At 33.6% G+C, this 16,605-nt stretch overlaps 1 protein-coding gene across 2 annotated transcripts in view; it reads right to left on the reverse strand.

Moving 5' to 3' along the window:
- The window catches only part of LOC149806864 (uncharacterized), a 153,153-nt gene that overhangs the window by 77,414 nt on the left and 59,134 nt on the right, over positions 1 to 16,605 (reverse strand). For both annotated transcript variants that reach the window (XM_089958856.1, XM_089958848.1), the window contains exon 13: positions 3,967 to 4,078. In XM_089958856.1, coding sequence (XP_089814982.1) covers positions 3,967 to 4,078 — 112 coding nt within the window. The remainder of the gene's footprint in view (positions 1 to 3,966; positions 4,079 to 16,605) is intronic.

A 16,605-nucleotide genomic window follows, 5' to 3' on the forward strand; every position in this document is an offset into this window, starting at 1 on the left:
AAACAAACAAGAGGCTCAAGTAAATGCTTTCTCATATTTTAAGGTTTTAATATTTTTTAAGGGCAGCCATACTTGACAACCATTAAACAATGTGCAAATTTGAAAGGCCTTATAGCCTGGACACTTTCTGTAAAATGTCATACTTCAGAAGGCTGTTTTTCTTATTTTACCATATTTTGTAATGGATTTTCTATTTTTAGTTATGATGGCCATTTGGATTAGTGGATCAGCAATATCATAATCTGTGCAAAATTGAAATGTCTTCAGGCCAGGATTCTTTCGAGGGGTTTGTGCATTTGTAAGTAATAAGTTGTTTATGGGTTATCTGTTTTTAATAATGATGGCCATATTTGATGGTGAATCTGCACCATATGCACCAAAAAAAAGTCTGGATGCCTGGGTGCTTTTCTTCCGATTTATTCAAATTCTGTCCTGTGGTTTTTGAGAAGTCATTTGAAGGTTTTTCTGTATTTAATGATTGCTGTATCTAATGACAGATCAGCATCCAAAGACCTTTATGCTTTCTGTTAACTTCTCTCCAGTGTTTTTCTATTAAAAATGAAGTCATTTAAATGCTTTTATATTTTTAGTAACAGTTTGCAATATCTGATTGTTAATCTGCATTTTTCAAAATACAACCAAAAATCCACTACACCATGATGCTTTTTGTATTCTATTCATTGGTTTATGAGAAGTTAAAAGTTTTATTTCTTTATAGTAATGGTGGCTTTATTGATGGTAGATCAGAATCATTTGTACAAATATGCAAGGCCTTTAGGCCAAGATGGTGTCTGCCAGGTTTGGTTGAAAATGATCCAATGGTTTAGTAGTAGCAGCTGAGAAGGTGATAGCTGTTGAATGATGCATGCCAAATGATGCATGCCAGATGTAAAAGCAAACCATAAAACTCCCATGGCCTTTTGGCCAGGACCTGGTGAGCTAATACAAACTCTAAATGATAAGTTAAAAATTCAACACAAAAAAAGATTTGCATAATATATTTATGAACTCTGTCACTGTCAGAATAAGTAGTTATCATTATCTGAAGAAAAAAAAGTAAGAAAGTGAAAGATTACAATGATTACCAAAATTTTCTAAATTGATACTCAGTATATCCTAATTAAAATGATGCATTTATTTAGTGAACTAATTCTGAACTCAACCTTTCCTGCAACAAGCATGTTAAACTTACAGCTGACAGCTATTTATATATAAGCCACTGACAATGTGCATGCCATCCCTTGCTAAAGCTGAAATTGTTTCTTTTGATGTAATATATTGCCAGCCTTCACGTTGATACTTTCATACCTGGAACTCTGGGCTTTGTCTTATGCTCTGAATCAACAGTAATACTTTGATTCTGAGATGTAGTGATTAAAATCAAAAACAGGTCTCACAGCTACAACTGAAAAGGTTGCTCTCATGCTATGGATAATTCATGATCATTAGTAATTTATCATGCCCAGAGCATAATATCTTAAGAGTTTACATTTTTTGTCAATATCACTGATGAAGGTAGTGTGATCTTGCCGAAAATGTTTAACTCTCTGATAAGATATTTATGCTCTGAGAATGGGAAATTACTAATAATCATGATTATCCAGAGCTAGAAAGGAATTTTTTTAGTTGTATCCTAAGTCAATTTGGATGTGAAGTCCTGCTACACATACAATGTCAGGAGAGGGGTTACATTTGAAATTGGCCTGTTGGAAAGATGATCTCCATTTCAGTCTTTGATGCCACCACATAAACGTCATACCCAAAAGCATTTGATTGAAAAATCTGCCCATGGGCAAAAGGCACAACAAATTATATACCATACCAAAAAGAAATTGCTACAAGAATACATCAGACAGGCCACCTTCACTTACAATAAGATCGAACAAAAAATTTAAGCCCTAATGATGAATTAAAACAGGAATTGCCCTTGGCAAAATTAAAGGAAGAAGAAGAGCTCTTTAAGCATGTGCATGAGAGGGAATTCCAAAATTCTAAATAATGCCAGAGGGGTAAATTTATAGAATACAAAACTGGCATCAAAGAACCCTAAAAAGACTGACAATGAAAACTGGGTAGTGAATCTTTCAGATAGACAACTTAACCCAGTGTAAAAATCAGTTCTGATGAAAGGGATGAATTTTTGTGTCACACCACGATCCATACCATTAGTGGAGATTATCTCTAGTACCAAAATAGCATGTAATCAGAATACAAATCAGTCGGTAGCAGGGAGCCTGAGAATTGTAAGAATTCTAAAGAATAGTAAACCTCCTGGAAATAACAAAACTCTCAAGGAGATGATAGCCGTAGCAGTCTTAGCAAATACTTACTTATCAAATGTTCTTTAACGAACATATTTTACAAAAGAAATTAATCAACTTAAAAGAAATTTATGTCAGCATTATCAGCAAGTCATCCTGATACAAAATTTGTGTTGGAAAATGTGCCACACAACGAAATCTTTTTAGTTTTCCTTGCAATGCCATTTAGATGATAATATCACTCATACCTTCTTGCCAAGTTAAAAATGATAGACATATCACTGTAGATTAATAATAAGGCAGTTCAAAATGTAAAAGATAAGGCAGTTGAAAATGTAAACTATGAGAAGCTATTAGGAGTAATTTTTAACAGAAGTCTTAAATGGTAAAAACAAGTAGAAAATGTATGTAGGTCACTTAGATCTATAATGTCATTCCTTAGCAGAATAAAAAAGTGCCTGACAAAGGACTCCAGCATTCTGTACTATAATACTTCTATATTTCCAATGACTGACTTCTGTTCAACAATATGGGGAAATTGTACTAGTTCCCAACTAGATGGAATTCACAAGCTTCAAAAATGAGTATCTCAGCTCATTCTTATGTCTCCATTTTTGCATCAGAATCATCAGACATGTTCAAAGAATTAAAATGGTTAAAAATAGATGAGAGAATACATTTTCTGAAAGCAGTTCTAGTTTTTCAATTTATCAAAGGAGATGTTCCAAACTACATGACTGCGTTATTCTACAAAACATCTTCTCCCTATAATCTACAATAAAATTTTAAGAAAACATTATAACAACCAAAAGTCTGCATTGACCAATGCAAAAGAAGTCTGCAGTATTTGGGGCAAAATATAGCAAAAAATATGGAACTCAAGTCCTGCTCATATTTGATCTGCTAATTCAGTTAAATCCAAAAATAAATATATTTCAGTATTTCAAACCTTCATATTAACAAACTGGAAAATATTAGTTAAAGTTTGAGTTGTGTATTGTGAAGGTCTCTCTACTTTTGTACCTAATATTGTTTTATAAGTCAGTATAATACTGATGTACACTTCATACATGCCACATTCTTGAAGAATAGCATAAAGGTATAAGTAAGCAGAAGTGATCATTAACTGCTATGTATACAGGAAGATCTTGATGAAAGTCATTTTCAAAACATACTTATTGGAGACATGAAATAAAAATGTATATATGAAGTTAAAACATACTTTTATAATGTTTGTATTATGTGTTTATTCATTGCTTACCTGTAAATAGTTATTTTTTCAATAAAGAAAACTTTGGATTAATTGTAAATGTGTGTGTGTGTGTGTGTTTGTGGATAGATAGAGGGCCTTAAGTGAGATTGGATGTATATAACTGAGTTATCTTCTTTAAATAAAGAAATTATTATTATTATCATTGATTTTTTATTATTATTATTATTTAAGAAAATAATTAACAGAAAAATCTTAATAAACAGTCCAATGGTATTTAGCAGAGCTGTGAAAATATACAATTTAAATTGGAACAGTTAATTCCTGCATCACTAACAACCATATGCATATTCATTTACATGGTTACTAATTTTGTAAAGGTTTACAAGCATGAAAGTTGTTCATATGTACAAAAGTTGCAGCTCTATAGGAGTATTAATATTATTGTACTGTACTTTATATTAACATAAGTTAATAAAATGATAGATGCTATACCTTGTTTCCAAAAGATGAAGTAGTTCTGTACAAGACAGAAAAAACTGTGACCCTATTAGTTTAATCTCATTCCTTAAAGCTTGGTTTCTTGTGATTTGGTTCTTGGTACTTTCTGCAAAAAAAGTTACATAAAATATCATGCAACCTTCTCATTTAGAGCAATTCTTTTACATATACACAGTAAGAAAGGTGCTTCACAATTTCAGGAGTGTATTGCAGAAGGGTTATATACAACTGTTTTAGTTTTTTGATCCAGACACCCCAGGACAGATGATGGATAGTATTGGAAATGAAGGGACATGTATGAATATAGAAAAGCAGAGACCGCTCCGGTGGCCTAGTGGTTAGAGCGTCCGCCTCGGAAGCGGAAGGTCGTGGGTTCAATCCCCGGTCGAGTCATACCAAAGACTTACAAAAATGGTACTAACAGCTGCCTCGCTTGGCGCTCAGCATTAAGGACTGTTAGGACTGGTCGGCCTGGTGTCAGGATAATGTGACTGGGCGGGGCATCACGCTACATACCTGCGGCATGATGCCCCAGTACTAGACATCACTATAAACTGTCACACTGCAGACATCGTAGCAATATGACTGAAAAATTGTTACAGCTATGTTAAAAATCCAAATCACACATCAAACAGAAAAGCTGAGATACAAGCCGCTTTGAAGCTATATGCTTTCTTTTTATCCCCACACCTGATACTAAAGTGTGAGGATATTATAACCCTCCATCTGACTGTCCATCCATTAATGAATCTGTTTGTTACCACATCTGCCTATCTACTTGTCTTTCACCATCTCTCCTCATAAAATCCCAAAGAAAACTTCATCACAACTTGCTGATTATGTGGATTATTTCCCTCATATTTACTGCTACTGTGTCCCACTTTAAAAAATTGCTTACTTAAATGTATATGTATATATAAATGCAACTGATTTGCTGAATATAACTCCAACATAGAACAAAGTAACTAAAGTCAGAAACAAAAACAACTGAATATAATCTCATACAATTATAGTGGTATAATGACCAACAAATTATTTTCTGAAATTAACAATACATGTAATTAGGTTAGAATGTGTGAGTGAGGGAGATACAAAAGAGAACATTTATTCTTACACCAGACTGTCCAAGTGAACGCCACATTAGAGTAATCTATTTTCTCAGATAAAATCCAAAGCTAATCAAGCATATTTAAAACTTATAATGCTCGAATCAAGGCATTGTGTTGTCCAAGTAAATAAAAATAGCCAATTATCATGAAAAAATCTATTTCCCCTGCCAGGTCCAGATAATCAATTTTTACTGTAATTATCTTTTTCCATATGCCCACGTTCGGAAAAGAAAGTATTAATCAGGACTCCAGTCCCTTGGGTCTCTGAGAGGGTGTTAAAAATCAAATATATAAAAGGTTGAATTACAATGACGTTTTTCAACTACTTTTAATCAAACTTTATATATGCAGTCACTGCTGGAAGATGCTTCATAGATGAGAAGAATTTGGTTTATAATGACTCTGTGGGGGTCAAAGGTTTTGTGGGATGGAGGGAAGGGCAAGTAAAAATTACTTGAATTAAAATTTGTAAATTTTTTGTTTTGCCTGCAATGCTGCTGCAGTCCTTGTAACATATAATTACCAACCCTCACACTGTCCTCTTACCTTTTAACCACTACATATTCCTCTGCTAATAAGTGACAAATCATATCTTGAAACAGAATGTAAAGCCCTTCATACAGCTCTTAACAATTTAGCCAAATAAACTAAACAATATTTAACCCTGTGGTCTTGACCTTTGTTGTCATTTATCCACATCTCCTAGGATGCACCATAAAAACTGGTGAATCTAACTGAATGTCTTGTGCCTATCCATAGATACATGATATATTTTGACGTTTAGGCTACATATTAAAACCTTTGACTTTTAACCTAAATTACCAAAAGTTATATCTGTATCCCATGGTAAACATCTTTTAGTGTGTCTGATGTCATTTCACTGAGGGCAATATCTGACACTACTATCAGATTTAAAAGTTTAGCCATTAAAAAACCAGTTCAAAATTTCAACAAATGATCCCTGTGACCTTGACATTCAAGTTCCTTGGCCATCTTAACCTAATGCAATTTTGTGTAAAGTCTGACAATGATCCTCTAACGCAAACAGCAGATATTGCACTTTAAAACACAAGTACTATGAATGGCACATTATATGCTCACCCACTATTTAATAGTTTTCTACGCAGGCACTAATATGACATCATTAGTCTCTATGACTCAAGCCTATGGTCAAGATATGTGGTTCTCAACTAACCTTCCATGATTTTAACCTTTGACCTTTAGGCCTAAAAAAAAAGGATACATAGGTTTCATTATTACCTTAAGTTCAAACCATCCAAAATGTTTAGTCCAGATCTGGGATATAGAACTAATGTAATTTTGCAAAAACAATTTTTCTCCTTCAGTCACTATGACTGTGACCTTTTGCTCCCAAAAGTATTTGACATATTTTTCTTTAAAACTTTCAACAGAAGTGAATGATCTAACTCATGTGGGCAAATAATTCCACATCTTTGTCCCAGAATATTTAAGACTACATCAAAATTGTTCAGTCTTGGGGTTGGGGAATTTCCAGTGGTCATGTGAGGTCAACCATAAAGCATATGTCGATTGAATTTCATCAAATAGTTCTCTCATATATTCAGGCACATTACAATTTATATATCTGTAACAAGAACTGTCTTGAGAAATTTATTCTATCATTTACTTGAGCCATTTCAGGTCATGGAAAAGAATCAAACCAATCATAAATATTAAACTTTTTATCTGAAGTTTGCATTAAGTTTTTTGGCATTATGGCATATGAACTGCAAGTTATCTACAAGGTAAGACCTTTATTGTCCAGTCTATTATGATAAAACTTGCTCAATAAATTTGTTTATGGCCAAAAACCCAAACCTAAAGTCACCCATGACAGAAAAAAATGGAACTGGTCAATAAATACAAGGATGTAACAGATACGCTAAGGTGAACAGATGATGAAATCTCTGACCATGGTACATTTAGCTTCATGTGCTGGCTTTAGTAATAGTAATATCAATTAAGCAAGAAACTATACTAATCCTTACAATAACCATAGAATGAGAAATAAGAGAAAAAGACTTCATTCAGCTCAGTCATTACATATTGCAACATCACAAACAATTCAAGCCAATACCAATCATGCATGGGCGAGATCCCTCATTATGATACCATTGGCATTGTTTGGGTTTTCACAACTGATAACCAAACAGCACCAAATTTTTTAACTATGTGCATCCATGATCGCTAATCTTTTACAAACTGAATGGGTAATTGTAATTAGTATTTTCATGGTTATGGTACTACAATGGCAGCTGGTGACAAGTACATGAATCTGGTTTATGGTCTTTGGAGTAAAGTTTTACCTAATGAATCTAATGGCTCAGTAACCAGACTAAACTTTACCCAATTTTCTGCATGCATTAGGAGCAATCAGAATTCCACATGCTGACTCAACTCGGCAACTGTGGTTATACAGGATTAAATAAAGGTCCTGGTGACATATTATTCTTTGGTGGAAAAGGAGATGTTATAACATTACAGTGATCATTCTTGGGATTGAAACTAATTGCTGACAATTTAATTGTTGTGGTTTATTTTCTGATTTTAGTATTGTTGTAAGGTTACAAACATCCATAAATTGACTTCAATAATCTTTAAATTTAACATTCTTTTTGCTGAAGAAAAATGTAATAATTGGGATTTCTATGCAGGAATCCGGAGATAATATGATATCAGGCAGTAGGTGTATAACAACCCCAAAAAGCGGGAGTTTTTTTTCTCCAGCTGGGAGAGTTGACAGGTATGTAAATTACAGGTGGTTGCCTATAGCAGAATTTGCACAACTTAAGTTTAACTGTATTAATTTGTAGCTTGATGACTGCTACTAGAGATGTAACAAGTTTAGGAAACTTCTACCAGGTACCCGTCGATCCTAATGATCAGTTATCTGGGTACCAGATCAAAGGGAAATGTGTTGTTGTAGGTTCACACATGCCAATCCCCAAAGAGAGGTACAAACATAATTATTACTAATATCAGTGGTAGAATAAGCATAAAATGAACAATCTATATATTACATGCCATAATTACAGAAAACTGTATGAAAAATGTACATTTATTTTTGTTTCTTACCTGGATCTGCCGTTAATTTTTTTTGTCACAAATTGGTTAAGTCCATGTGGTTTAGCAGTTAGTACAAAAGTATAGACACAAAAGAAATTAATAAATTACTTATGCATAACACTCACTTTAACTAGTCTACATGTCTACAGTAATTTTTGCAAATAGTCCTAAAGTCCACAAATGATGACTGTTTTACTGCATCACTGTCAAACTCTTATTTCAATTTTTTTAAAAAATGCTATTGATTTTCCTTTTCTGGATGAAACATGTTTTTAAGTAAAACAAAATCCCTCTCCTCTAACATTTTTCAGTTATATAACATCCATCAGTCACATCGCTAAAGCCCCTTTATTATGATATCTGGGGTCATTTATTTTCAATTTAGACTGGTCCACTACATATGTGGTATCAAAATAGAATGAATCTGTGACACGTGGTTTCCCATTCAAGAAACCTGTCTGTTTTCTTGGAACTGTTTCATGTACATACTATAAATAAAATAAGGAAATTAGATGGAGGTCAAACGATGAACACAGAGGCTCATATTGTTGTTTCCAATTTAATGATCAGTCATATATGTACGGTAAAACCTGTTATGAGAGACTGCCCCTTCTGCCAAAAAAAAAATTGTCTCTCATAACAGGTTTGTACAAAAAGACCAGTTTCCAATGTACAGTTTCAGAACAATTTAAGGAAAATAACCACTGTGAATCACTGTACCTATATTTTATTCTTTATCAATAGTTATCATCTGGAAACAAAATTATATTGCAATAAAGATATACTTCAATCATTAAACATGAAATGACACTTACATTTGAAGATCACATATACATGTATTAGTATACGAAATCATTTCTGATTTCCTCCTTTTCCTGTATAACACCCTAAATTTGTTTTACTGAAGTTTAAACAGCTTTCTTGTGAGTGGTCTGCTTTATTTTCACTTTTCAGTTACAATAATTATTTTCTCTAGTTTTAAAGTTTGTCTCTTTTTAGTTGGAGGTTCGTCCATTGTTACTAAAGTACTAGGTGTTAACATTATTAGTACTCAGTTGTAATATCAACTGTAAAGGCAGTTTTGTCTAGGCTTTGGGAAAATATGAAAAATCTATACATATGCATTAACAATTAATGAAATAAAAAGAAACAGTTATCTCATCCAGAAACATAATCATTTACTCAGAGACAAAAGTCAACAGCTTAATTCAAAGAAGACATACAGGGGATTAATTTTATAAACAAAGTGTGTAACCCAATCACACCAACTTGAGTAGACGACAGTTTGTTGACTGAGATGTAATCACTTTAACATCAGGGGAAAATAAACAACAAACATCACAAGCCTTTCAAACTATCAATCGAATCCTGCAAATGATTCTCTCTTGCTGGTTTAATAGACAAAGACATTATTCACTCCCAGGTAATATGGATTAACTCTAAAGACAAACAAAATACGTGACTGTAGCATCTGTCATTGGTAGCTAGAATCCTTTTTTTGTTTTGTTTGGTTGGTTGTTCTTATATTTATTTTTTTATATCAGAACAATCGTTACTAATCAAGAGACCGTTGTTACAAATGATTACATAAAGGTCAGTGGTGTTTGTCTCTGTTCTCATAATACGGTCATTCATAGACCCACAGGAGTTCATTACAAAGAAAATTAGGAGTATCCATCAATGAATCAAGGGATGGGGGGGTCTAACTTGTAACAATATAGGTTAGACACCCCCCATCCCTTGATTCACTGATGGATGCTCCTAATTTTCTTTGCAACAAACAGGTAGATCTGCCCATCTCTTGATTCACTGACGGATACTCCTAATTTTCCTGGTAACAAACCCCTGTGCATAGAACTGAATAGGGTTCTTTTTGTTATGTATCGGCAGTAGCAATGATAAGGCAGGCAACCAGGCTAAGTACTTTAGTCTGGTTTACAATAGAAATATAAAACATTATAATTATATCAACAAAATTTCCAATATTGGTAGCTAGACTATTTTTTTACTACTTTTTTAAAACAAATTGTAGAATGGTGTAATCAGTCATTGTTACAGGAATTAAATAAAGGTCAGTGGAGTTTATATCCATTTTTGTGATGCAGTCATTCATAGCAGTGTCAAGATGCATATTTTGTCAAGACATCATAGTTGCAGGTCACATTCAGCAAGTGGTCACTCATAACAGAGCATTCATATAATAAAATCGATCTGTGCATTATGATTTTGGTCAGAAATGACAGGTGGTTGCTCATAGCAGAGGTCGCTCGTAACAGGTTTTAATATACTATATAATGATACAAAAATAAGTTGTAAATAGGTGCAGTACATCATTTTCTTTTGGCTGATGAGAGGGCAAGTTGCACTTGTATATTAAGTGGGCATGATCATGGCAATATTGAGTGGTAGCATGAGAAAATGGTCTGGCATTTCTTAAAGGTGCAACAGTAAGCCAAACTTTGGGCGAGCATACAAAGTCAAATGCCTGAGCTAAGTATTGGTACCAAATTTATTATTCTACGCAAAATCTAGCTTGAAATATCAGCATTGACTCTTAAACAGGTTGGAAAAGAATGGAGAGAAGTGTCCTTTGTTGTATTATTAGATAGTGCATGTGTGACAAGTAAATTGTAAGCAATGATACGAGCCTCAATGACAATGAATGAATGCACACACAACATGAACCTTGAACTGTAATCATTACTCTGTGTCTTGATCTGAACTTGGAAACTTTTTTTTTTAAAGGGGTATCTGGTTGTCCATTTAATTAATCAGGTTATTATCAATAGATCAGTACCCATTGGCATCTTTATTTGCTGCTCTCAATAATTAATTCATTGAAGGATCTGAAGGTGATATAAACATTACTGTACATTTTTTTACTCATCTGAGACTTTTCAAACTATCCTGAAGACCTTGTTAAATTTTCCTCAATGCAGAGTTGTGTTACAAGGTTATTTATGACCAATGTTGATATGGCATTTATTGTTTTTGAAAATGTTCCTTCTTGCTACTGTGCTTCACAAAGTGATCAAACTCATTTACCCAGGAGTTTTGAAATTTAGTTTTTGTGGACTTTGCTCATCTTACAGATGGCTCATTCTTTCCTGAATCATAGCAATATTTTAACATTTTGCTTTTAAGAACGACTCTCACTTCTATACTATTCAAATTAATAAAATTCTCATGATTTCATTTATATTATGGAGTAAAATCTGACTTCAAAGGAACATTACCACTGATCAAAAACTAATCAATAAACTTTAATAAACATTATTTAAACATTCTCAGTCATGAAAACATTATTGTAAAAACATTTGCCTTTTACAGCAAACATCTCTTTGATTTACCTAAGTGAAGACCTAATTGAAGCTATTTGGGTTGTTTCACTCAATGCAGCTCCTTATGCAAATTAACCTAATGGAGTCTTCAACAACAGAGCTCAATGAACTCTTAAAAGCAAAGCAACCCTAGTTATTGTCAGTCAATATAGCAATATGTGCAATAATGTTATTTTTTTTAAAAAAAACTTCTATGACAATCAACTGTATAAACTGCCCAAAGGTAATAATTTTCCATGAACATTATGCATGACTATTTACTGTTTACACAGGATACAGGTTACAAGCATATTTCTTAGTGTCATGATAGGCCTCCATCTTCTTTTATATATATGATTACTGAAAATCGTGTTTTTATAAACACAACTGCTTTGGGAGATGAGGGGGCTTGGGGCTGAATTGGGAGTAAAAAAAACTGTTTTTTGCATGACATGTCAAGTTCTGGCATGTATATGTTCACAAACTTTGGGACATGGTTGAGAATGAAAATTTGGTAAAGAAATAATTTCTCTGGCACACTGATCTTGACCTTTAACCCTGGGGTTTACAAATCCACTTACTAAACACCCAGGGCATTAGCTCAATTTCAGCTTGGGCAAGCTCTTTTTTGCAAGGCACTATGCTACAGGCAAGTCCACAAAACTGAAAGATGGATACAAGTCAGATTTTCAAATATTCTGATACATTTTGATATTATGTTTGGGGTAAGTTGAAGTTTTCCAAGGTCAAGTTTGATTTCCCGGTCAGCTTGCCCAGGGCAAGTTGATTTTTGTAAAATTTGTAAATACCTGTTTAACCCTTTCACCTTTAAAATTAATAGACTAAAACCTTACAGCAAGTGAAAATCATCCACAAAGTTTAGTCCAGATCTGTGATATAGACCTATAGTATTGTGCAGAAACTATTTTTCTTCCTTGTGTCACAATAACTTTAAATTTTGAACTCTTTTGGCTCCCAAATTATTAGACTTCCTCCTTACCCCGATTACCTTTCATTCAAAAAATTTGGTTCTGGTCTGTGATTAACAATCATTACTGCAAATAGACTATGTATCATCATTTCAAAGTGATCTTTACTTCCTACCCTTTGACCCCAAAACTGACAGGCTTCTTTCTTACACCAAGTGCAAGCCAACTACAAAGCATGCTTCAGGCCTGTGATGTAAAACTATATCACTGTGTGCAGAAACCATATTGTTTCTTTCTGTCACAGCGAGCATAACTTTTGTCAGTTTTATCCCAAAGTTGATATGTTTTTTCCTTACCCCAAATGCATCATATTTAGAAAGTTTGATAATGACAAATGGTAAAAAAGTTGAGTTACTATGTGAAATTGAACTAGGGAACAGACATACTGATAGACTGCCTTCATAACAAACAAGACAAAATAAATGATTTTTTTCTTATCCCATAAATTATGATTAAACATTTTTTACCCCAAACTTACTGAGACAAACAAATTGTGTTGAATTAGTCACCCCAGTGTGTCACAATAAAGTAGGTAAACATAATACTTATTTGATAATACAGTGAAAGAACCTTGTACTGTTCTTATTAATTTTTATTCTTGTTCTTTGTAAGCAATTTATGTGCAAAAGAAACGTCCACTATCCAAAATCATATGCTCAGGCTGTGATGTAGCATACATGTCCATAGTAATAATAATAATAATGACTTTATTTTCAGAGGGTGACTCAATTAGTTACAAATGAGAAACTAATCTACCTTGAGACCCTCTATAATAGTATGTTCACACACACACAAACAAACATGTATACACAAATACACAGTACATGTATATAAATAGCTTTATGATTTCATCCATCTAAAATACACCTATTATGGGAGTAAGAGATGCTTCTGAGCTGACTTAATATCATGTAAAATGTTATTCCAAACAAGCTCACCTGAAAATTGAAATCTATTTTTGAATAGATTCTTGTTTGGCTTGGGTAATTTGAAATTCTCCCCTTTCTTTTAATGATCTTAGATTTGTGGTATTAGTATATTCTCTTCCTGGAAAATGGTGTTTAGGTAAGCAAGGGCAGATTTTGTAAAAACTTTGGCCTTTCTTAAAAATATTATTTCATGTATTGGTAATACTTTGAAAGTAAGCACTAAAGTTTGAACATTTTGTTTGCTGATCAAGAATTATTTTACATGACCTCTCCTGGAGTCTGGAAAGTTTCTCATATTTGCAGCAATTGTGTTAACCCAAATTATACTACAGTAGTCAAGATGCAGTTGATTGTAACTTCTGTAATGTAATGGAATGAAGGGCTTGATATTCTTTAGAAGCCAAAGGTAAGAGTTTATTTAATTTGAAATATAATTTATATGGTGAGACCATTGCAAGTTATTGTCTACAGATATTCCAAGAATTCTATCTAAACATGTCATTTTCAGATCAGTGTTATCACAGCAAATATGCAGCATATGAGTTTGCAATCTTGCTCTTTTCAGCTGTGCAGTTATCAACAAAACTTCTGTTTTGTCTTCATTGAGGATCATATAATTTTCCTTGCACTATATTTCAAGTCTGTTGAGAGCGGTTTGAAGGTGTTTTTCAACCGTATCTTGGTTACTTTGAGTATCAAACAAAGTAGTGTCATCAGCATACATGTCAGTTGATGAGACTGCATTTCCTATTTTTAGGGTAGGTCATTTATGAACAAAACACAAAAACGGGCCCCAAGATAGAACCTTGTGGCACTCCACAACTTATCAATTTAGTTTCAGATAGGTGTCCATTTAATTTTACCTGCTGAGACCCATTGCTCAAGTAGGCTGCTAACCACTTAAGAGTATCTTCACTACACTGATACATTTTTGATACATTTTTAACTTCTCAAGAAGAATTTCATGTTCTACTAAGTTGAAAGCCTTTCGAAAATTAATCATTACAGTACCAACTAACTTTCCTTCATTAAAGGTTTTCAGCCACTTGTCAGTCACAGAGATGAGTGCAGTTTCACAAGAACAATCTTTTTAAAAACCAGATTGATTTTGATGAAGTAGACTGTGATCATTCAGACAGTTCATAAAAGAACAGTGTACATGCTTTTCTAGTAATCTGGAAAGGGATAGAAGAATTGATATTGGTCTACAGTTATTCATGTCCTCTTTTGATCCACTGTTTGTAGTGGTATTATTTGGCAGTTTTCCAAGATTGGATATATCATTATCAATAATGATTGCTTCAAAGCACCAGCAGTTCATGCATGACACGGTGTATGACACAAATTAACAAAGATCCAGGTTAACAATATAACAATATATCGCTAATATAACAAATGTATAAAATTAAACTCAATGCAAGTGCAAATTACAATAGTTTTGCTTGCATAGGTTATAAAAGCATTCTTAAAGACTTATAAAGTGAATATTGTTACCTGCTACAGCCATTTGTAGTGTGAAAAACTAAAAACCAGATAGCCAATCTGGAATCATAGCTCAACAATGGCTCCCCTCCATGATTGCAATAGCTTTCCTTCTTTTTGTCAGAGTATTATTCTCTCCCCCAAGTACTCTGATGTTATCCCAAGAAAAGGTATGCCCCGATTCTTTGCAATGTTCACCAATTGCTGTCAGAGATTCTCTGTTGGTGTACAGGTGTTCTTAACAATGGTTTCAAGACTTCTTGTGGTCTCCCCAATGTAGTCATTTTCACAATTATCACAATGAAGCTTATAGATGACTGAGCACTTCTTATTCATGGGATGTATTAAGACTGAGCAGATCTTGTTATAGGCTTTTTGGATTACATTACCTCTAAGCTTATGGAAGATTTTTTGTAGACATTCAGAGAGTCAACAAATGTATAGTAAAGGGACAGTTACATGTCTTTCTCCTTTTTCATTCAGCTGTTTTCCCTTCTCTGATTTTTTTAGGAAACTCAAACATACAGCTTTTGTAACCACTGGCCCATAAAGCTTTTTTAAATATCATTGACCTCCATTACACTGTCTTCCACAATACTAACAATGATGTTCACTTAATGCAACAACAGGGTTTTCACCACTAATCTCTGATGTTCAAGAAGGTGGTTGAAGTTCAAATACTGATCAGTGTGGGTTACAAAGTTTACAGTAAATCTTAACTTTTGTTCATCTGAAGTATGAGCACAGGTATCCAAATGGCAAATTCATATCTTCTTCCACTTCATAAGTGAACTGGTTATTTTCATCAATGGAACTGAGATGTCCAGTGAATTCTTCAATATTATATTCATTCATCATGGTGAAAGTGTCATCCACATACTGAAACCACACATTAGAAGGATCAACTACAGTGGAAAGAGCCTTGTCTTCATATTCTTCTACAAATCTGCCACAATAAATGACACTGGTGAGCCCAATGCTGCCCAAAACCTGTGATAACATTCTCTCTGATAGACAAAATAGGTAGTTTTCAAGACCCATTTAAAGAGAGTAATTATGTGTTCTAGCACTAAAGTGATGCATTTATCCCACTCTGTGTCTTTCCAGCCTATTCTGGATGACAAAAACAGAGCCTTGACAACTGGTATGATGGTCAAAAGGGCACTCAGAAAAAAAAATAATTGTAAACCAAACAAGAATCTCTAAAAGCAGTTGGTGAACACTGCAAAGAACCAAGGCATATCATTTCTTGAGATAACATCTGAGTACTTGGTAGAGAGAATAATACCCTAAGAGAAAGATAAGGAAAGCTATTGAAATCATGGAGGGGGGACAGTGTTGAATTGTGATCCTGGATTAGTTGAGTCTGTCAGGTGATCATGTGACTCCAGTCCAGACTTAAATCCTATGACAAAGACCTTGTGTAAAGGTCAAACGCTAAGGAGTCTAAAACATTTCTGCTATGGAAAGGTATCTAGTTTTTAGTTTTTCATATAATTAAAGACAATTAATGTTGTGTATGATATTGTATGCTGCCGACATTAACACCTGTTTGTATCAGTTATGATAACAAAATGATAAACAATGAAAGCTTGGGAGATGACTAAACACACCTGGAAGAGAAATAAATCAATTGTTTTAACTTGGGATATCAAATACAAACATTATTTTATTTATAAAGCAAACAATCCCAGAAACTGATTCTTTAAAAGTATCC

The sequence above is a fragment of the Sinohyriopsis cumingii genome, chromosome 1, assembly GCF_028554795.1.
Source record: "Sinohyriopsis cumingii isolate HCF-2022 chromosome 1, ASM2855479v2, whole genome shotgun sequence".
Lineage (NCBI taxonomy): Eukaryota > Metazoa > Mollusca > Bivalvia > Unionida > Unionidae > Sinohyriopsis > Sinohyriopsis cumingii.